We start from the raw sequence: 22,370 nt of genomic DNA, 5'->3' as shown, positions 1-22,370 counted from the left end.
TTTTTGAACAGACCTCGTATATGTAACGATAAGCGGTACAGATGCTAGTATGAAATTACAGTTTACATAAAACTGTAAGTCAGATTCTTTCGTAAGCTTCAATTTAATAAACTTCAATAAGCAAGATTACTTCGTAAGCTACGATTTCACGATTTATTTGTTTAGAATCGCAGTCATAAATCTCCGTTTGAAACGTTAATATTCGAAAAAGTGACCTCTTTAAATCGATTTTGTTCTGTTCACGGATTTTTGATGATCTTTTTATGTTATTTCCTTTTTTAAGGAAAATACTTTGTTATATTGATTGTAATACAGACTCACCTCGCACCTGGAGGTATCCAGAATTTCGACTTCCGTCGTGACATTGTCGATAGTGACGCTGTGCCGGTAGAGGAAATCTGCAACAAATAAGAAAAACACTAAGCTTGACGCCTGTCTCTATTAATACCACCTGCGAGTGAAATTACAATCACCGTAAACGTCTGGCGGGACATACGGAGTGCAAATCGAAAAAGGTAAGACGAAGCAATCTTTCTTAATCGGCGTTATTTCGACCGATACTACGAGATCTCCTCTTGGAAAAGTTCAACAGCGGCATTTTCCCGAGGATAGAAAACGCGGCTAATGCGCGAAAGTCCCGGAGTAGTTGGTAACGACAATTCCAATTAGTTACGCTGACGCTCGTTGCTATGTCATTACGACCATTGACAATGACACGTGGCTTTCGCTGGAAATTCGTGATCGGAAAAACGGCCGCGCTGTGAGACATTTTTGAATAGCGTGTTACGCATGCTCCAACTATTCCGTACATTATTCACTGTCGTTGAATATTTTCACATTCTTTATATTCTCTTAAATTGAATCAGAGAAATAATATTCTATCCGATAATCAGTAAGTATTCCACTTAATTTTTAATGGTAACGTTCACTTAGCTTTTTTATCTAATATTTTATTGATTTTGGTTAAATGAAATATTCACTGCAAATCACTGTTATGTATCCCGTAACAGAAATAAACATATACATATCGTATGTGCATTCAACTATATATCGTATTTGGCGTAGTTTATATAGTAGCAGATTCAAGAACTAGAAGTATTGAATTCGAGTCTCATTAGAATAAGTGTGTTTTTTAAATATGATATAAATTAAATTAATTAACATAAACATAATTAAGGATATTTCAGGCAAAATCATTAATAATATCTTTAGAGTTGGATTAAGATAATAAAAAGGAAGTAATAACTAATATCTTTCTTTCCTGTAGTTAGATTTCTCCGATGGAAACAGTTGCTGCTATTAACAGACTTTTGCAGCAAAATTTTACTTATTTACAGTGCTATACTTATTACTATGATCACTAATTACTATTGACTGTTTCTCAATAATAATATACTAATTGCACTTTAGAGAGTACGTTTATCATATATTTGGAAGTTTGAATGTATATAGCTTTACATCTTGGAACATCTAAGTCCTTGAATCGTTATATTTTTTATTAAAAATCGGGATAACAGGTCGTCGAATTTTTAGATTCTTGCGTCCGGCGAGGTTAAGTACTTTGGATATTTCATCGCTCTTCTTACATTTTTAGACGATCGAACTTTCAGAATTTAGTTCGTACCTTCGGGAAAGGGGGGGAAGGGGGGCAAGCAAAAAAGGGAAAGCTCATATTTCTCGAAGCTGATTAGAACGCTCGAAGCATGCACACCGCGAAGAAGGAGAAGAGAAGACGCGGAAGAACGTCGAATACAGTAGCCCTAACAGGGTAGGCGCAATAAATAAACGATAAATAAACTCATAAACACCTCATAGTCGGCAGCAAAGTGTCGGGGAGGCGCAGAAACAAGCAAATAAGGATGCTCGTTATATTAGCGGCCGTTACGCTCGAGAAAGTTTTATTGCTGGACAATGCTGATGGAGAAACGATTTGACCAAGCGTTGCGACGGAAAATTCATTGCATCCTCGTGGAAGAAATATCGACGTGCTGAAAAAGGCTTCCGAGAGCGTGAGGGAACGCGGTCCGAGGTCCGTGCGAGAGACGCATGTGGAAAGAAGTCGAACGATCTGTGAATGTGTGTGTGTTTGTATGCATTTGTGTATATGTGTATATGTGTGAGTAATATAATCGAGTTAAAAACAAGAATCGGATCTAAGAGATACGAACTCCGTAATTTGAGCAGCGGTCGGGAATCTAAGAACCGAACCGTGCACGCGGGAGGGATTCGCGAATGGAACAGAAAATTGAAATACCAAGGGGAAATAAAGAGCCCAAGAGTACAAATTAGGAGTGCGGAAATTGAATGGGTTGCTGCTAAAAAAAAAAAAAATGAAATTGCGACACACTTTCGACGAATATGATCGAGCACGATAACTGTCACCGAGCGGATTCGGCTTTTGCCGTAGATCCGTCCGTGGTACGTGATCTATCGTGGATCTATCGTGGATCTATCGAGCGATCGGGATGCACGATGCAATCTTCTCTCCGCGCGGACAAAACGTTCCCATCCGCGTGCGCTCGCGAGGGGGGGCCGACAATGCACAACGAGACTCGCTTTCTAAATCATTGCCTAGAATTATTCCACGCAAGGAGAGATTTGCATTGTTAATCGAGATCGAAATAATAACAAACGCCGGCTGCATCTCGTGGCGAGAGATGAAAAGGACCGATTATCCTCGTGCCCCGTAAAACGTAGCGCTCATACGAATGCCTTGTAATCGGAATCGCCGTGGCAGATCATCCTCGATCTTATTCAGAGAGATCAAATTTAAGTCGTGCTGATGGAAACCAATAATGCGCGGCCGTTTCGAAAGTAACTTAAATCGCTATATCGTCGAGAGGATGCCTAGATTTATAGATCTATCGTTTTTTCCCTTCTCGCGGACATCTAACAGAGATCTAGCAAGGCGCAGAGCGGGTTGTAAATCTAGAACTCTCGAATCGTTTTGACGTCTTACATTTATATTTAGATCTTTCCGGATTGTATTTTCAAATTCCTTCGAAATATTTTTCTCGCGCTTTACATCTTCGAGAATTTCTAGAACATTTCTGTAAGGATTAACTGCGGGTAACATTTTATTAACGCGTTGCGCGGTTTCTCTCCAATCTATTAGATCCAATCTATTAGAATTTTCGAATATTTTTCTGTGTGCGTCAACTTACGGATATTTTATTTTAGACTAATAAGAGAGATACTAATTTCTACTAATTTATTACCCGGTAGAAAATTTTTCACAGATTCGCCTGCTACATCATCTACGCGGACCAGCCGAAGGAAATCAATGGCCTCGCTTTCACCGTTCGAGGGCGTTTTCTTCGGAAAAGTGATTCTCCAACGATCGGGAACGAAAGTGTGCGCGATAATGCGCGCAAATCGCACGAAGTGTCAACGTATTTTCGATTCGTTTCACGCGAGATACACTGGGAGAGAGAGAGAGAGAGAGAGAGAGAGAGAGAGAGAAAGGGAGATGCGCCATTGCCGTGAATCATGATAACCATGAATGCCACTTCAATCTTAGCCAATTCGTAAGTTTGGCGAAACGCCAAAGTCGTTAACATTCGAAAAATCCAAAGTTTCCACATTTCTCGATGTCTCGAAGTCTTAAAATAAACAAGGAGAGAACGCCAGAATGAATTTCCTCAAATTTTACGAGCGCTCGGTAAAGCGCGTGTCTTAGAAAGCGTAAAGAAAGTTACAAAAAAAAAAGAAGAGATACTTTGATTTCTATCTATTTCTGTATGCGGTGGAAATAATTTATCTCTAGATTGAGGCAACCTGCTCCGACGCTGTTTTATGCCTCCGGTACTTCTTAAGGTTTATTTTACACAAGGCGCGCAGCCTGTGTATAATATCCTCGGACACACTACCTGTCGTGTCTGCGCGCCGCGGCTCTTTTTGTCGGCCGTCATTCTTATCATTTTTTATCGATCCCCAACGATGGACGGCTCTCGATCGGATCGTAGCGCCCACGGCGTCATCTTTGAGGATCGATTGAGCGATTATCCCTCCCCCTCTCCGTCGCGCGAGCGCGCGCGCGCGCTCAACGGGGGGGGGGGGGACACGCAAGATTATCCGCTTCCTGGTTACGTTCAACGGTGATTATCCATCATTTTCCCAGGAAATTAATTAATACCGATGGCCAGACCACTCACGGCGCCCTTCCCTCCACTTTCGTCTGGCATTATCGATCGCGGCTAGATCGATCGAGATCAAGATTGATTCCAACTGCCAGTTACACGAGAGAAATTCGATAAATCGATGATTGCGCTATTGTGCTGGGAAGCTTTCCGCACGTTACGTGGACGCGGTTGCGAGGAAAGTGAGGAGAAACTTCCTGCAGACTCGGCTACAGGCTTATAAGTACCAAGATGAGAAGCTCGTGTTTTCCAATTGAGCCGCGCGTTTTGAAGTTGATTTACTGATCAACGACCAATTAAAAAAATCTAATGTTTTGATTCATTTGAAAAAATGCGCAGACACCGAGTTACGCGCGAAATATGAAAAATATAAACCTTTTTCGTGTCAATTCGTTATACTGGAAAATGCACGGTGAGACATTCGATGTAACAACTTTCGTCGATACATTTTCCTGATCTAAAAAAAAATTTATCCTCCAAAAGGAAGTTTAATCCTAAAGCTGAGCACATATATATTGCGCGCGATGCTAGCAACAATTTTTCCTAATCAAACATAAATTTGCATACTTCTCCAGCAAATTATATTTAATTCTGGTTCTCCGATTATCATCACCGATCGCGATAGAAACGGCGGCGCGTCGTTTAAATGGCTAAGAGCCGGTGAGGAGACGTGGCCAGTCGGCGTGGTCACATGCACAAGTGTTACAAAAATGCGAGTGACGGTTCAGGGTTAAGGGGACAATACTTCACGGGGCCCGAGGTGTGTGAGCCGGGCGGGAAGGGTGAATTTTTCCAGGCGGCGGATATCCGCGAAACTCGCTGTCGTAGCTTACACGTCCGCAGGCGTGCACGGCAATTATTATGGCGAAGTAGCCTGCATGAGTTATGGGAGAGATCTGCATTCTGCGGACCCTCCCCATAGGCTCTATTTCATATCGAGTGTTTAAATCTCCGCCCTCCTCCTCGGGTCCGGCGCTGTGTTTGTTGCGTCTCTCTTTCTCTCTCTCCTCCGCTCGCTCTCCCTTTCTCGATCTATCTCTATAAACCCCGCTTTCCTCCTACCCCTCCTTATAAAGAGCCCTTCGCTCTATCTCGCGTATTTCTGTGACCGCTAGAATGCCCTCGGGACGTCGTTCGCGAGGCGCCATGATTAAGATTTTTCACGGATACCCTTGAATTAGAGTCCGGTTTTAAGCGCGAGAATATTTCACGGCGGATTTTTCCGGCGCGCGCGCGCGCGCACGACCAAGCACGCGAGGGGAACTGATCAAGATTTAGATTCGCGCTCGCCTTTGCAAGCCGGGGTGAGCTGGAGCCGCCCCCCTCGTGAGATAAGTCGAAATGGTAACGTGGCAGAAGGGAACTTCAGATAGGACATTTATTTAGGTCGTGATACCTCGAAATTGAGAGCGGGTAATCGTGATTGTTCGCTTAGTTCGCACGAGCGAATATTTCGCGCCGGCAATTATATTTTGCGCGAGGTAGGGGATAACAAAGAAGAAACCACTCACCGCTGGTCGAGCTGTACTCGCCGATGTATCGCCTCGTCAGGTATCGCACAACGACGGCTGAAACAGAAAGAAAAGAGAAAGATCGATCAGAAAATTCGAGAACCATCTCGCAAAAAAATCCGGCCGGGAACGTTAAGGAAATATTGTAGTTGTTGACGAACTGGATAAACGTTGATAACGTAGAAACAATCCTCAAAATGTTATGTCACATAAACACTGACACGATCACACTACCTTTTTTGTATTATTTCTTGTATATCTTACATAAATGAGTGTGATGAATGTGCGTTATTTTACTGTATCTATAATGGGAAATTTAACCAAAATATATGAAAATTTTTCTGCCAACTTTTCATATCTTCTCAGGTCTCTAAATTTAACTGAAAAACTATAGCTAAATAATAATAGCTATAGCTAATACATTATTAGTTTATATATTAGTTATAGCTAACATCGTGGTAAAAATTACTACGCAAATTTTGTAATGTTGGCCCATACCGGAATTATAACTGAAATTATAATATGTATTGTGATCTTTAATAATATGCTTCATTGTACACATCACTAAAGATTACAACACACATCATAATTTCAATCATAATTCCGCTATAACATAACAAAATTTGAATGGTAATTTTCATTATAATATTTTCTCCGTATATAAGAAGGTTTTTGGAAGTGTTCCTGATTAGAGCATTGATACATACGGCATGTATAAGCTGTAAGATTTCTGTATCGGGTGAATATTTACTAACTGACAGTTAGAGATGTCACTTTGAAATTTTTAATTATTCTCGCCACATACTGCAGCAATATTATTATATGTTGGAGCAATGATCCAATTAATTTTCGCGTGTATTTTCTCACTGTGTAAAAACATTTATAATTCTGTACAGCCAATAAAACGTAAGTTTTGCAAAAAAAAACCAGTATACCGTCGGTCAAATTTTCAAGTATGGCGTTCTCTTAAGTGTCGAATTAAATGTTGAATCGCGTCGAGTGAACGTATCTATTCCTCGGCGTCTCCTCGGCTAAAAGACGCGCCCCTGCGTGCAGGTGTTGAAACGCTATTAACTCACTTCCATCGTCCGTTAATAAAGAAACCATAAATATCAAAACGGGTTCTCGCGAGTTGCCGATAAATTTCTTGCTTCATAAATTTCGTTTCGTTGCACCGCGCGAAACGCGGCCTAGGATTCAACATGTCGGCGACGTTCCTCGCCGTCGTCGTCGTCGTTCGACCCTTGAAGACTTATTGGCTACATAGATTCGTGCCGCTCCATACTCGTAGGTACACCGTTTATAAATCTGTCGTCGATTCAGCCCGACGACGACGACGAAGACGACGAGGGCGATGAAAGAGAGAATGAGAGAGGGAGAATATCACGAAGAGAGGAAAAGAGAGGAGAAATAGACACAAATAGAAACAGAATATAGAACTTCATTCGTGAGCTATTTGCCGAGATGAGAGATAGAGTGCATATCTTCGAAATATATCCGCGCAGCTGGACGATGATATTTCAACGGCGCTTCAATACATGATCGCGAAAAGCTAATGGGCTAAATGGAAATTTAATCCTTTAGAGATCCTTCTTTAGAGATTCCTCCGGGAGAGGAATTTCTATTTTTAATTCAATGAGGATACAATTACAATTAACATGCACACGTTCGAATCGTTCACTGTTGTGCGTTGCGCTTTATTTAAAAGTACGTTCGAACGTTCCAATGTTGAAATATTTCAAAAATGCTTGTCGACTTTTGCCTCGTGACGTCTCGACGAAATTCTCCGATTTGTGAATTCACACGCTCTCTCCCGTTTCTTATTTGATTATCTTCTTCGCACTTATTTATACTTGATTATATATAGAGGAAATAAATGATCGTCGCACACACCGCGACGTAAAACAACGGACGCTACGCGCCGCTAGTGATACGTCATATTTTTAACCAATTAAAAATAGAAGTCTTCACTGAAAGGTCAAACTTTCAACGGTCTGTGTAACGACATCACGGATTATTAGCGGTCTACGCCGTGCTACCACGTAATCGAGTGGACACACACTCTCCCTCACAGATGACTGTCATCAAACCGAAGCGACGTTACACGTAATCCTATACACGCCGCGTGAACCGAAGTAATTGATGTGGACACGGGAATGTTGTTCCTAATGCCTAATAGTCCCAACGGCGATCTGTGCCAAGCGTGGGGTCTAATGAAAGCACGCTCTCCATCACGTCGAAGCCCAAACGCAAAGGAAACCCGACACTCGAGCCGGAGATACAGGGCGTTTATAAAGTTCTTATCTACGCGGGGTCATACTCGAGTGACGGTGCGCGCGGTCAACGCTGCGACAACGTCGTATTTATGATGGACAAAAGTAACGGACGACCGACTCGCACGGATTCTCGTGATGAAGCGGATAGGACCAGGACGAGAAACGTGAGATGATTTCGGCGATTTTAATTTTGGTGAATTCAAGTTTCGGCGATCAACCGCAACGTGAAATCTGCGAGGAAAGAATCCGAGATGAAAATACGGAATATTTTGCGGAGAAGTGAAATAACCCGAGTCAAAATTTTCGTTCTAATTTAAGTTTAATTTGATTCTACATTGAATGTTCAAAAGTCTTCTATTGTGCTTTTCTGGCAGGTACAAATGGGGAAGTTATTGCCGTTTTCCTCAATTTGAAGACTTAATGTCGAACTAAAATTTAGATTCTGAAGGACCAAATTCCCTTTGTAGCTTTAAAGGAACACTTATTGTGTTTCTTTGATGTTAAAAGAGGGAATTTATTCTCTCTTATTTATTCCCATTTTTTCCACTTAAAAACTTAATGTAGAATTTAAAATTTCGACTCGGAAACCCCAACTTGATATTTTGATGCTACTTTGACGCTGTTAAGGATAGTTTGCACTTACTTAGACGAGCTATAGACTAATAAAGACCTACTACCTACCTACCACCTACTTTGACAATACTAACACTCTTTAGCTCCTTTCTTAAACTTTTAATCCGACGGATTGAATTTTAATGCCATCTTCAACCATCTATTTTGACGCCAAAAATGGAAATTTAAGACATCATCAGGGTAAAAAAATAGGAGTTATATTATATTATAAGAATTAAAATTAAATATATTTTGTTATATCTTAGCTGTTATTCTGTTGTAAAATTAAAAGTTTAATGTAGAGCCTTTCGACTCAGGAAAGTTTAATTAAGTGAAAATATCAATAAAACGAAGATAGTTCAATTATTACGATGTTGTTCGCTGACAAAGCTCCGAAAAGCTACCGAACGGAGAGCAGTTTTTCGATCGGTTGAGCGATTGTGATTCTACGCGAAACGAAGAGGCGGGAGAAAGAAAAAAAGGAGAAACCAAGCAGGAAGAAGAGGAGAACGAAAGAGAGAAGAATGAAAGGAGGCAGCCGATTAAGTCACCTGCCGAGAATTGTGTGTAATGTGGAAGATGCAACGGTACGAGCAAAATGCAGCCATTCGTGGTGCCATTCGCCAACGTGCGATGGTTGCCAGCGCGGGGTTCTATAGATAGATCGTTGGAAGATAAGTCGCTGGTGGACGTAAGAAAATAGTAATTACGGCCACGATCGCCGTGAATAAGAGAGTGAGTGAATGAGTGAGTGAGAGGGAGGGAGGGAGGGAGGGAGAGATAGAGAGGAGCAGACGGGATATAAAAAAGGGTCGATGGCGCGGCGCGATCAACCAAGCGCATCCTCTTGTCTCCTTGGAGTTTCCTTTCTGCCCCGAGGACTCGTCGCGGATCTTTTATCGGCAGAAATTCTGCTCACCCACATATTAGCACGTTAAAACGCCCATAGAAACTGCTAAGCGGCTAAATGGACCGATTAATCAACCTCGCATTTCGCTACGCAGAGCTACGCGTTGAATTTTTCGTGCGCCTAATTTCTTTCTTTTTTCTCCTTCTTTTCTCTAGTAATCACCGTCGGGATTAATTCGAACATATTTATTCGTCATGTACAACAACATGCAGAGGAACGTTTCCCCTTTTCTCTTGATTTATTATCTAAAAAAAGAAGGAAATAATGATAACTACACGCTATTAGCGGTAAACACTTTTTTTGAGGCGAAAATGAGGAGAAAGATAATACGAGCAAAAAGGGCACGCGATTAAGTTGTTATTTAAGATTTCAGCTATCAACATGTGTATGAGCGATCTCGAGATGGCATGAACAATAAAAAATATCGAATTGATCGTCTAGAAAGAAGTTCGCTGGTGAGCGATTCGCGCGAGCTATTATTTTTTTCTGTCTGTCCGCTTTTCTTGTGACACGGCAATAAAGCAAGTCGTTTAGACCAAATGAATTTATGAACACGTCCCGGCTTAGTAGCGAACCTCCAATTGTCTCTTCAATAAGCGTTAACGCAGATAAATGGCTGTAGATAACAATCTTGCGTTTCTCGCGAGTCTACGATTCTTTTTATGATCCCTCGCTATTAGCAGTTTTTGCGAAGTCCTCGTTGAAGATTCAGTCTTCTCGCTAAACATTCCCGATGTAATCTTGCTTGGGCAACACTTAATGTAATCTTTATTTTAAATATACGATTCAAGTGTCGCGTGCGCTCGGTATTTCAATGATAATGACGTTACAATCAATTAACACAATCGTAACAAGGAATCGAAAAAAATCCCGATAAATGAGCGATCGATATAACGACCTGCGTTCAAGTTAAAAAAAAATAAAAGAGAATGGGGTAATACTGGTCAGTGAGTAATTCCGGTCACTTCTGTATCTCGATTATGGTTGATACGAATTGAATTCTGTAAGTTTCCGTCCTCTATGAAAAACCGAAGAAAGCATCAGATACAGCATCGCTATCTTAGCATTGTTCACGGCTGAGCTATTACGAAAAATTTATTTCGTCGTTTTCTGATATGAGGATCGTTACTAAAGAAACGTGGTAAGCATGCATTTATTCATGCTAAATTATTGTATTATTTTTTACAATTATTTTTTGCAATGTTACTTCTAATATGTGATAGGAGTATAGATTTTCTGAATTGGTGGATCGTTACAACATGATTAATCTATTTATGAAAATATATAATTTTAGTAATGTCGGTCAATCGGTGCTGGAGTGATCGAGATTAAGTTATGTTCTCTTTGTGGAAAATTTGAGAGAGATGATGAAATGTAGCTTCGCTGCATATTTTGCGGACTTTGAACGCAAACAAAATTGTACTGATTAGGATATCTCCGAGTATCATTGGACGTGATGGATGCAAATCAATAAATAATTGACTATTTTTTTAAGATATTATATGCATAACTTTTGTTATATCTTTTTTTCAATAAATATCTTCGATTTTCAGTAAAATATGTGTCTTTTCTAGTTTTATACATTGTAAATATCGTTAACGAGCATTATCCTGAGGTCAGGGAATCCCGGTGAAGTTTCATTTTTCGCTTTTTCATTTGTCTCTTTGATATATATTTTTATGGAATTTTTTGTACCAATCTATATTATCGTAAACATCTGTAGACACACAGAGTAGAAGGTTTCTTTAGATTTAATATTTTTATTTACTTAACTAAAATTTATTTCATAGAAACAACATATACGAAATATTATTTGTTTAAATAGAAATTTTATTGTCTAATTCAAGAAAATTTTATTACACATATTTTATATTTAACAGAAAGAACGCTATTATTGGAAATAATATCTTTTAACCAAATAAAATATTATTTGGTTACAATAAATCTGTAAAATGAAACAAATAATTTCTTTGTATGAAAATTATCTTTCGTTTTAAACAAATTTTTCGTTTAAGATAAAGATACATATTCGTTGAAAAGTCTAACAATCGTACTTATTCATAGAAACATTAGTTTTTTTGGAGCATGCCAATGATGAAATTTGTTTGGATACAATAAAATTTATTAAATTTGAAGAAATCTTTTTCTCAGTGTATCCATTGCATTAAGCAGATTCTGAATCCGACATTTCTTACCAATTTTATGAGAGTTTCCGCTTAGGTGATCGTCATTATCCCGTTTTACCTTAATCATTCATCGAACAGGACTCTCAACCGTTTTGCTGCGAAAAAATTAAGCCGAGATCGTTTCACGTACGCGACGTTCTTTCAGCACACCGCGTATATATCATGCGGAGGTGCGATAAGGAAGGGAGGAATGTTACTGCGTAAACTCGGAATCCAGGGTCGAACGTGGAGAGAACGCCACGCGGCCAACAGGACGGATGTATCGGATGTCCAGATCTCGCAGCAACCTGCCGCTGCAACCGTGCGGGATTTTTCGTGGCACGGCGACCCCCTCGCTCCTTCTCGCTCGCGCAGTGATATTCGATAACGTTCGCGGAGGTCCTTATTATACTCAGCGGGGTCCCATGAGAGAGGGACTTTTAAGGATTCCATCCCGGCGAGGTATCCTTTCTCGCATCGGCGGCGACGGCGCCGCGTGAGAATGTCGTCGTTTTCGTCGCAAAAAAGTGGAACAAAAGAACACGCCGGCACCATCGTCGCGTGTTTCGCCTCGCATTCTGCGACATAACGCGATCATACGTATTAACGCGACAGACCGAAAAGATGAGGCGTATGCCGAATATCATAATAATATCGCAAGGATGTAACAATCGGAGGAAATCCGAAGGAATGCGAATTTTTATAAAATTCATCATTGTCATTGTAGATTTCTTGTGTTTGTTTGTTAATAACTTACTTTTGTTTCATGGATAAACAAGAATTATAATTGGACAAATCGATCCCAGTACATCATTTGAAAAAAAATACACACATACGGAGTGTTTATATATTATAAGAACAATTGCCCGTTGTTTGCTTTGTTTGCTTATAATGCTCTTTTGCAAAGTGGACAAATAACAATTTTTCGTGCAGAAACGTAAACAATCGTAGGAATTAAAGGAAAATAGTTATAAGGATGTTGATATCACAATTTGGTCAATTTCTTTTTTTATTATTTGCGTATAGCTTGTTTTTGCGGAATAAATAAAAATTTTTTGATGGACAAATGTGGACAAATCGAGGACAATTTATAAAATAAATAAAAAATTTGTTTAATTACTTTTATTTATACATAACTTGTTTAATTATTTTTATTTATACATAACTTATTTTTGCAGAATAGATAATACATTTTTTTGATGGGCAAATGTAGACAAATCATAGACAAATGAATGCCACGTGAATTTGACTAAAATTCGCATTTCGGGGTTCCAATTTCATAAATTTGCAATTCGAATATAGAAAGAAACTCAGAAATTCAAACAATCGTATTTATTTTTCTCTCGTTCATGTAGAAATTATAAATTTCCGAGAATGACGCAACGATTCGGTGACTTAACGATGCGAAAAAACAACGAACGAAGAAGACGGGAGGAGAAATTAGAGAGAAAAGAAAGAAATAAGACGCAGAATGCGCTTTATTAAGGTGCCGGGTCCTAGCAGTTATTAATAGGATTTATTTGAGGTCGGCGAACCGCCTTATCGCGTTCGTTTGCTCGCTTTATATGCGTCGCGCGACTGTCGGGTTAACTAATGCAACGTATTATTCCGAGGACTATGCGTATCCATCTTAACGGCACTTTCATTCAATGCGTTGCGTCGGTGCGCTATTAGACAACGCGCAGAAATTACACGCTGTACGCGACGCGATATTAGTATCGTCCACCATAATGAACGTCCTTCCGACGTGATTCAATATTTCACGCCGTTGCGCCATAATCGAGCAGCGCATACTTTTTTCTACCGGCTATTATTTATTATCTGCGTGCGTACGAGTGAGCGAGCGAATCAATATCAATTTCGACGCGACGAAAACGTGTTCTGCAAATTCTGATAAAAAAAAATTATTAATGCTCCCAAACATCTACTTTGCGATTCGTTTGACGTAATTCAGGTTTAATCCCGTACACAGAGTCAACATGCGAAATTCCCTCCGCAAAATACGACACACGACACGTCGTATTATATAGTTTATTTTAATTTTTTGTAAGGGTGTTTCATAACATGTGGGCATAATTTCAAGGATGAATTTACGACGCAAAAATAGTACAAAAAGTTCATATAAACATTTGTCTCATTTAATTTAGTTTCCGAGTTACAACCGTTTTCGTGTTTCGCCAATTATCGTTACAAACTGAGCTAGTGTAGCATTTTCACATATTTCCGTCTTTAAAGAAAGTGTTCAAAATGACCACATCTTTGACTTGAAAAGAAGCTGTAAACGTCATTGATCTTCTAACACGTTTGAATATTCTAGGTATTGCTCTGATTTATTGACAACTTTCTTTAATACGCGGAGTACATCAACGTTGGCTACCATTGTATCGTAAACTATAGATTTTAATTGACCTACATGTAAAAACCTTTATATGTAAAAATTCAGAGGATTTAAGTTTGACGACTTAACAAAGTTAACAAACAAGGATTATTGAAATACGAAAATGTCTGTAATTCGGAAACAAAGTCAGATAGGGCAAATGTTTATATGAATTTATGTTACTTTTGTGTCCTCTGAATTTATTTCTGTATCCTGAAATTATACCCAAATTATGTCGTGAAACCTGTATTTCAATAAAAATTATATTTTTCTGCAAAGCCCAAAATGCAAAAGAGGGTGTAACCATTCCACACATTATCAAAATTTAGTCACAATAATATCATTAGAATTCTAAGAATAGTGCTGATAAAAACGAAGGCGAGGTATTATTCCGAGATAAGCGAGTGAAATGAGATAAATTGTGGAGAAAATTTCATTAGAGCGATCGCTCACCTGACTTGCCGACTCTGGGGCCGCCGAGGACGACCACCTTGATCCTGTTTACATTTGTCATCAGCTGCGTGGATTAAGTGTCATTCGGGCTGGCATCACACATCGCCTCCGCGGACGCACCAATTATATCACTTCGCACTCTGCACCGCACTCTACTTGCATCCCCAGGTCCTTCTCGGCAGGACACTGACCCAGTTGCGTGGCGCGGAAGGGCCGGATGTCCTTGTCGGGCACTCGCGTGCGCGCAACAATCGTGACACACTTACGGTTACTAATTATCAATCAATCACCGATTCGAGTCATCGCCGCTCAATATTCCGGGTGAGCACGGCGATTACGAATCACTAATTAATTTCTGACGCGTCCCATCAAGTTTCGTTCTTAATAACGCGAACGGCTGCCTCTCTCGTCGTCCTCTTCTCCTCCTTCGCTTCGCGATATTTAATTGTTGCACCGGTTAATTAACGGCTTGGACGTTGATTAATTCCCTCGACGATGGAATTCCAAAACTGCTAAGTGCCCCCCTCCCCCCTCCCCAATCGTGGAGCATCGGCTCGGAATCCTCTCCGAGATGAACGAGAGAAGTTACGAGAAGAAGCCAGCTCGGAAAACGCCGCTATGCCTGATATATTCCAGCGGCTCTCCTCGCGTCTCAGCTCCGGTTGTTTAATCGCGATTATCAATTAATACCGCCGCCCGTCGTCACCGGTTAGATACGAAGCTGTTAATCTCGCGCAACGTCGATCGGAGCGTGTTCAGTCTCGCGACAGCTTCTTTCCTATTAATTGCCGCGCGACTTTGAAGAAATAGTGGCGGTTGATGAATAGGCGCCTCTCTCTCCCCGCGGTGCGCTCCGCCTCGTCGTTTTCTACCGGGGCGAACGTAACCGCGATTACGACGCGATTTCGCCCGGCACGTTCGCCCAGCTCGACTCCTCGCTCTCCTCGCGAGAGATCCTTAATGGCACGATAAAGCCTGCGCGGGTTGTGCAACCGAGGCTTCCTTTTCCGACGACACGTCGGTCTTGCGACACGCTCTTTCTCTCTCTCTCTCTCTCTGTCAGCACTTCGCTTGAAAACTTGCGCGACCGTTTCGATCGGAACGAGCTCTCCTTTCCCGAAGCGGGTAGATCGTTGCCACAATCGCCACCTGGTGCTCCTGATCTGCCGAGAGGATTGAGACTTGCCTCCGTCCTCCTCGGCGCTCCGAACGCGACTGTTTACGAGCGAACGCTACGGCCGTTATCTTATCGCGATTTCCTGGTACCCGGAGGATAACGAGGAGCTCCACCTGACTCGGTGTCGTGCGTCCTCTTATCGTCTTTTCCCTTTCCCCACCTGCTTTGTCGTCGGAGAAGCTTTGTCGAGCGTTGTTCTCGTTGGCTACTTAATAAGTGCGTCGAGTCAGATGTGTCACGCGTTATCTTGCGAAGGATCGATGACGTTGACTGATAACCGATGGTTTCTTAGGATATTTGTATTTGTAATGTATCCCAAATTCGAGAAATTGATCTAGCGAATTTTTCTCATGGACGAACCGACGTGTAAGAAAAACCTCAACAGCGACTCTGCTGCGTGGCGCGACCAACCGACTTTCAACAAGGAGACAACGATTCACACGTAAACATACGCTCGCTAGGACAGCGATTACGAAAAAAAGACGCGCAACAGAATTGTCGTCGCAACCCAAACATCATTCGCTACAGCATGACTCAAGTTCGCTATACATGCTTCTTTACAGACGAGGGATCTCAGCTGACTCGCGGCTGCGTCGACTCTCCTCGAGTGAGTGTCAATATATCAGCGCTTTGCACACTCTATCGCACCAGAGCGGCGAGAAAGCGTCCACTTGGCTCGAAAAATTGTCGTCTTCCTTCAGCTGGTCCTTGTTGGGCCGGATATCGGAAGCTGATAGTAGTAGCTCCTGATGACGGCGAGACGACGGCTGATTCACTGGTTCTCTCGTTTCTCGCGCCTCGAAAGAAGGGTGACTTTCTCGGCTGGTTCGTCCCGCTGCGGCCGACGCGCTGCGAATAACAACACAAGCAGCGATTCGAGAAATGCCGTCTCTCTGGTTCCATTTATAACGGGTCGTCGGCCTTCCTCCGCGTCTTCTAGCTTGGCGCCGCCGACACGTCGGCGATTACGAAAAAAAGACGGACACGCATACATGAACGCACGCGCGCCGCACGCCGCGTGCTCGTTCTACGCACCGGACTCGCTTACGACGATCGCGAGAAAAGTAGAATGCGTTCATCCCCCGCGGCGACAAGATGCGAAACTTTTGTTTGTTGGTGTTGCGTGTACTTTTTTCCCAATTAATCCTTGAATAACAAGGTTGGGTCGAATCTGACCGGATCTATATTTTAATACTTCCGTGCTTGTGAAGCGCTATGTTTCACATATTTTACATATTTTATGATATATTTTAGTTACTTATATTATTATTTTTAAATATTTTCTAACTTATTGTGAGAATAAAAAGTGCACTGTGAAAACCAATTAGTTAACTCAAATAAAATTTTTGTTTGGATAAAGGCAAGTAAATATTTTAGTTGAGAATCAAAGTTTAGTTCTCTGAAATTAAAAGGAAAAATTCAGAGAACCAAATTTTAGTTTTTACAACCAAAATACCTGTATGCCAAATACGAATTTTCTTTGAGTCAATTAAATGGGTTTTTCAACGTGCCTAGTCAAAAAAATTAGTTGAAAAAATTACAAAATGTTTCTACCACTCAGATCCGACCCACTTTATTATACCTGTGATTGCATGAACCTTGTTATCCGAAAATCAAGAACGCAAAGTCAATTTGCAAGATTTCGTACACTGAGAAAAAGACTTAAAAAATTTATTTGTGAAATATAAAGTTCACAGAAATAAACGTTCATTTAAAAATACGGCGAAATAAAATTGTATTCTTACACTGAGAAACTCATTTAGTTGAATCAACTTAATTCTTGTTTGACTATGGGCAAACAATTTTTTTGGTTGTAATAACCAAAGTTTAGTTGTTTAAACCGAAGGTTTGCTTCTCTGAAGTTTCAAAGAACCAAACCTTGGTTCAGAGAACTAAACCTTGGTTCTAACAAACAATTTGTTTGCCCATAGTCAAACAAGAATTTAGTTGATTCAACTAAATAGGTTTCTCAGTGTAGCAAATAAACTAATTAATATGAAAACTTAGGTAAATTTCACAAAAGAAAATTCGAAGAAAATGTCACGAGAAACATTTACTTTGCAAAGTTTTAATTTCTTTTTCTCAGTGTAACGACGAAATTAATCGGAGAGAAAATTAAGTAGTTTCCGCGCGAAATTGGAATTTCGTTGCGCAAAACTGGAGCACTTTGTCCTTTGATCGCATAATGAGAACTATTTAAACACTTTGTGTTAGATTTACAATTCAAATTCAACATCCGAACGTGTACTTAATATGACAAGAGTAATATAACGGGAAAGCAATCGAGGAAAATTGGAGGCAAGCAATTAGCGTAGCGGCGAAATAATTGAAGTGATGAAGGAACAATTAACATAATAGTGAAGTAATAGATATAACGGTGGTGGTAGAATTGATGTAACGGTGGAATAATTAACACGCGAACGCGAGGGAAGAAGACGTACAAAGATCGTGAAAAACTTACCAACTTTTACTTCGAAAATCGTGAAGTCGAGGTTTATTTCTCGATCTCGCCTTTGCTGCTCTTTATATGATGCTCAGATTAGATAACGCATTTGGTATCGCGGATTAAACCTCATTCTCTTTCTTCAGGGCACATACCATGACGGTGTTATTCACGCGAGATCGTAATGAGACTTTATCGCGAGGTTCGTCGCGATGTTAGACAACAAAGCGGTCACGATGTACGCGAATTAACTAGATCGCGATCCAAATAATAAATACGAGCAAGAGATAAAGTCCCGTTAAAAAGTTTTCACGCTACAATGTCATCGTGCGTACACTGAAAACCCATTTAATTGAATCAACTAGATTCTTGTGTGACTATGAGCAAATTTTTTGGTTGTAATAACCAAAGTTTGGTTGTCTAAACCGAAAGTTTGATTCTCTGAAGTTTCAAGAGGTTGCAAAGAATCAAACCTTTGGTTCAGAAAACTAAATCTTGGTACTTATAACCAAAAAAATTTGTTTGCCCATAGTCAAACAAGAATTTAGTTGATTCAACTAAATGAGTTTCTCAGTGTAGTATCGCGCAATATTGCAATAATAATAATAAACTATCTTTCCATCGATAAATAATTTTTAATTAAATTCACAATTTCAATTAAATATAACTCCGATACTGTCAACTATGATGTCGCTTAATTTCATAAATAAGCGATTATCGTAAATTGTCTTGTCAGAGGTAAGAGATTCTCGGTGATCGTGCGGCAACTTCCTTTTTATGAGTTGCGAAATTACGTTATAACGTTCCATAAAAGGCACGACTTAAAATTTTCTTTTGCAAAATTCGGAAGCGATATTGCGAAGTTTTGATCAATGAACAAATATACGACGCAAGTTCAACTGACTCTGCGACGTGCTGCAATCGACTGACTTTCAGCGACTCGCACGTAAACAAACTCTTTGTCCCCTCCATGGTGGTTACGAAAAAGACAGATACGCACGTAGCTTTTTACGTATATCCAATACAATTCAACAATACAGTCGTCTGGCAGATTGTACATATGACATGGACACGATTATTACAGGTAAGTGGGATATTAATATTGTATGTAACATATTGAACTGATACTAATAAAGAAATAACTGTTAGAGCGTTCCTGGCCTTAATATTCGCGTTTTTCTCTATCTTCTCCAACTTGATAACGCCTAACTGCACGAATCTTTATTTTTTCCTTTACTGCTGTTCTAAGTGTTATATCTTTAATCTATGAAAAGCATTTTTGTATCGGCCTCTTAAAATTATCGGAATTTCTTCTAAATTTTTTTCAGAATTCATCGGTAGATTTATTGAAACAATAACACGCGTTATAGCACGTAGGTGTAGCGATATCAAAATGTTTAGTATATACACGAAAAGAAATAATTTGCTGGCACAGCAATTTTTACGCTGTCGCAATAAGATCTGTTATTATTTACTGTACGGACAGCAAAATGATTTGTTAAGAGTACTAATTGTCATTCGCTGGATTATTTTGCTGAATCTACAAATTATTTTGATGTAGAAAAAGTTAGTAAGCACTATTTTGTCCTAACAACAAATTAATGTGTCCTAAAGACCAATTCACTCAACAGAATATTTTTCATCATTTTTCATTTTCCTGACAACAAAATTGTTTCGGCTCTAATTACGAATAATTCGTTAATTTAGTTATGTCAAAACTAAATTTTGTTACTGTTTCAACAAACATGCAGTAGCATAACGTTTCGCTACAACAGCGACAAAATTATTTTTCTCCGTGTGGAATCGTGACAGTGCATTTATTAAAAAAATCGCAATTCTCAACTTTCTAGGAGAGATAAGAAATACGAAGTCACTCGACAACTTTCTGCCTTCAAAAATAATCGCAAAATAGCCATGAACAAACGTTGAACACATTTTATTACTAAGTTATATTCTGTTATATTTCAAGTTTCATATGCCAATTTCTTTACTCTTTTGCAATATTATTTATACGGATCACGTTCTATTTGTTCCTTAAAACAGATCGAGACGAATCGAGCCACATTAAATTAATTTGCTTTGGATTATTTCGAATTACGTCAAATCAAATTACATGGACTCGAAATGATATTTCCCGTGAGGCGAGAATAATTTTGCCGAAATAATTCGCGATCGGACAATACTCACTGCACGCTATCGATCGGGTGTTTTTATCCATTTAAATCATGTCGTTTCGACGTATGTCAGTCGCGCGAGTGAAAATTGACTCGTTTGCTCACGATACAACGTAATAGGAGACCACGTATCAATTTCCTCGCGCAGTCAGTCCATGATGCGTAAATACTAGATGACGCGCAGATATATACTGTTTATTTTAAAACCAAATCTGATCGACAGATTAATCGTGGCGACGGATCGTCGCGGGTTTTTCGAGGATTTCGACTCTCTGCCAGTAAATAAGGACTCACTCGTAAACGTACACTCGACACACATCTAAGTACGACGATAGCTTACAAAAAAAAAGAATAGAAGACAGATGCGCACACATAACTCGCCCTACAGTCGTTCGCCGGAGTCTCTATAACGCGGACACGATTATCAGATAATACACATTGATATTACACGTCTATCAACGTCGACCGGCAATAATCGTAATCAATTAAATTGTCCGTCAGCGTTAATATTAAAGTACTATCATCCGGAGGAGAAAGAAGGACGGGAAGCCGATTGAATCGCGACGGGAGTTAATCGACGTCGGGTGAATCGGCCTCGCAATAATTGCATTATTCGTGTCGAAATCCACACGCATTCTCACATATCCCCCCAACTCCACGACGCGCGCACGTACGTGTATTTGTGTCGGGTTTTTCGCATAAATTAATTCCGATAATTAAGCAAGCGATCACGCGCGCGAATTGCATAGTAGCCATGCGCCGAGGAAGGCCGACAACCCGCGGATTAAATAATACATTTCTACGTGTCGAACGTTCACCAAGACACCTCAGTGAATCGCGCGTCTCTCGGCGCGGCTGGATTAATTAAATTCCAGCGCGCGCGAGAGAGCTCTTCAATAAGGAAATTAACTTTTGCCGAGAAAAGTGCCTGCGCACAGATCAATCGATGCTCTTTAATTTCCCTCTCGCTGCGAGAACGCCGCCTGAGAGGTCTCTTGGCGAACTCCTCTTCTCTTCTCTTCTCTCTCACTCTCTCTCTCTCGCTTCAGAGCATGATAATTACCTGAACGAGCATACGCGTTCTCACGCAATTACAGCAGAAACCCGGAGCGACTGCGACACACAATTCGGCGACCGTGACTCGCGCCGGCGATCGTAACTCAGTTGTCACGGTACGTTGAACCGCGGTAAACGTTTAGAAATTCACGACGGTGCACTGGAGGAGAGCTCCCCGGGCGCTCTCGGCGACGCGTGAAGGCGCACTGCTGCGACCAGCCGATTATAATTCCAGGATCGCGTGTGTTGTCGTGCGTAAACGGCCAGTTCGTAATCGCTCGAATCGGGGCGCACATACACTTTTTCGAGTCCGACGGCGATAGAGCTGATATTGCCGAAACTACCGGGCACGCACAGACGACGACTCGCGATCCGGCGCGCTTTTCGAAGAAGAGCGCGCGGTTTCCCGGTAGGCGGGAGAAATTTCGTCGAAGGCAAAACCGCAGCCAATCCCGCGCGTCGTATTTCGCGAAACGAGAGAGTAGCTCCGCGCGAATGCACTTGCACGAGGGAGCGGAACGCACGCACGCACGCGCGCTCTCTCGATCTCTCTCTCTCTCTCCACTCTCAGCGAGCGCTCGCCGGCGAATGCGCCGCGAAGAGCGGCCGCCTCGTCTAATATGCACTTGGCTGCGCTCACCGGGAACCCCGGCACGACGACCCGAGACTTGCACGCACGCCTCTTCTCCGTCCACGTACTGGCGCGTCGCAGGGCTACAAGCCGACTGCCGTGTTAACAGGTAAGCGCGCGCGGTAAGCCGCGAGGAGCGCCTGCTGCACGGAGCGCGTGTCCGCGGCGAAGAGGAGGTGGAGGAAGCGGAAAAGGTAGATACTACTCTCGCGAACTACTCTCGCATACTACTCTCACGAATGTGTACATATCGTACGTATGTCGTGAAGGTGCGGACGTGAATTCGTCTTCCGAACGAAGACAGAGTGGATATTGAGTGTCGCCGTCGGCAAGCTTGCGAACAGTCGCGATTTTTACGGCTCTTCTTCCAAAATTTGAGCGATTCCTCGACTCTTTGGTTGCTTTCCGGTAAAAGACACGAGTTAACATAAGTTTAGTTATATCAT

The 22,370-nt window shown here is 41.1% G+C and overlaps 1 protein-coding gene across 1 annotated transcript; it reads right to left on the bottom strand.

Moving 5' to 3' along the window:
* Positions 1-321: 321 nt before the first annotated feature.
* Positions 322-21,966, bottom strand: LOC106750396 (ras-related and estrogen-regulated growth inhibitor-like; the record flags this gene model as incomplete). The annotated part of the gene is made up of 4 exons (XM_014630729.1): positions 21,301-21,966; positions 14,444-16,469; positions 5,651-5,707; positions 322-398 (listed from the first exon to the last, which is right to left on the bottom strand). Coding segments are annotated over exons 2-4 (195 nt in total), but the record flags the coding sequence as incomplete, so codon positions are not given.
* Positions 21,967-22,370: the final 404 nt, after the last annotated feature.

The sequence above is a fragment of the Dinoponera quadriceps genome, unplaced genomic scaffold (assembly GCF_001313825.1).
Source record: "Dinoponera quadriceps isolate SergipeBrazil2010 unplaced genomic scaffold, ASM131382v1 scaffold5539, whole genome shotgun sequence".
In the NCBI taxonomy this organism is placed as follows: Eukaryota; Metazoa; Arthropoda; class Insecta; order Hymenoptera; family Formicidae; genus Dinoponera; species Dinoponera quadriceps.
The sequence above is the reverse complement of the archived record's forward strand: the minus strand, read 5'-3'. Positions and strand labels throughout refer to the sequence as shown.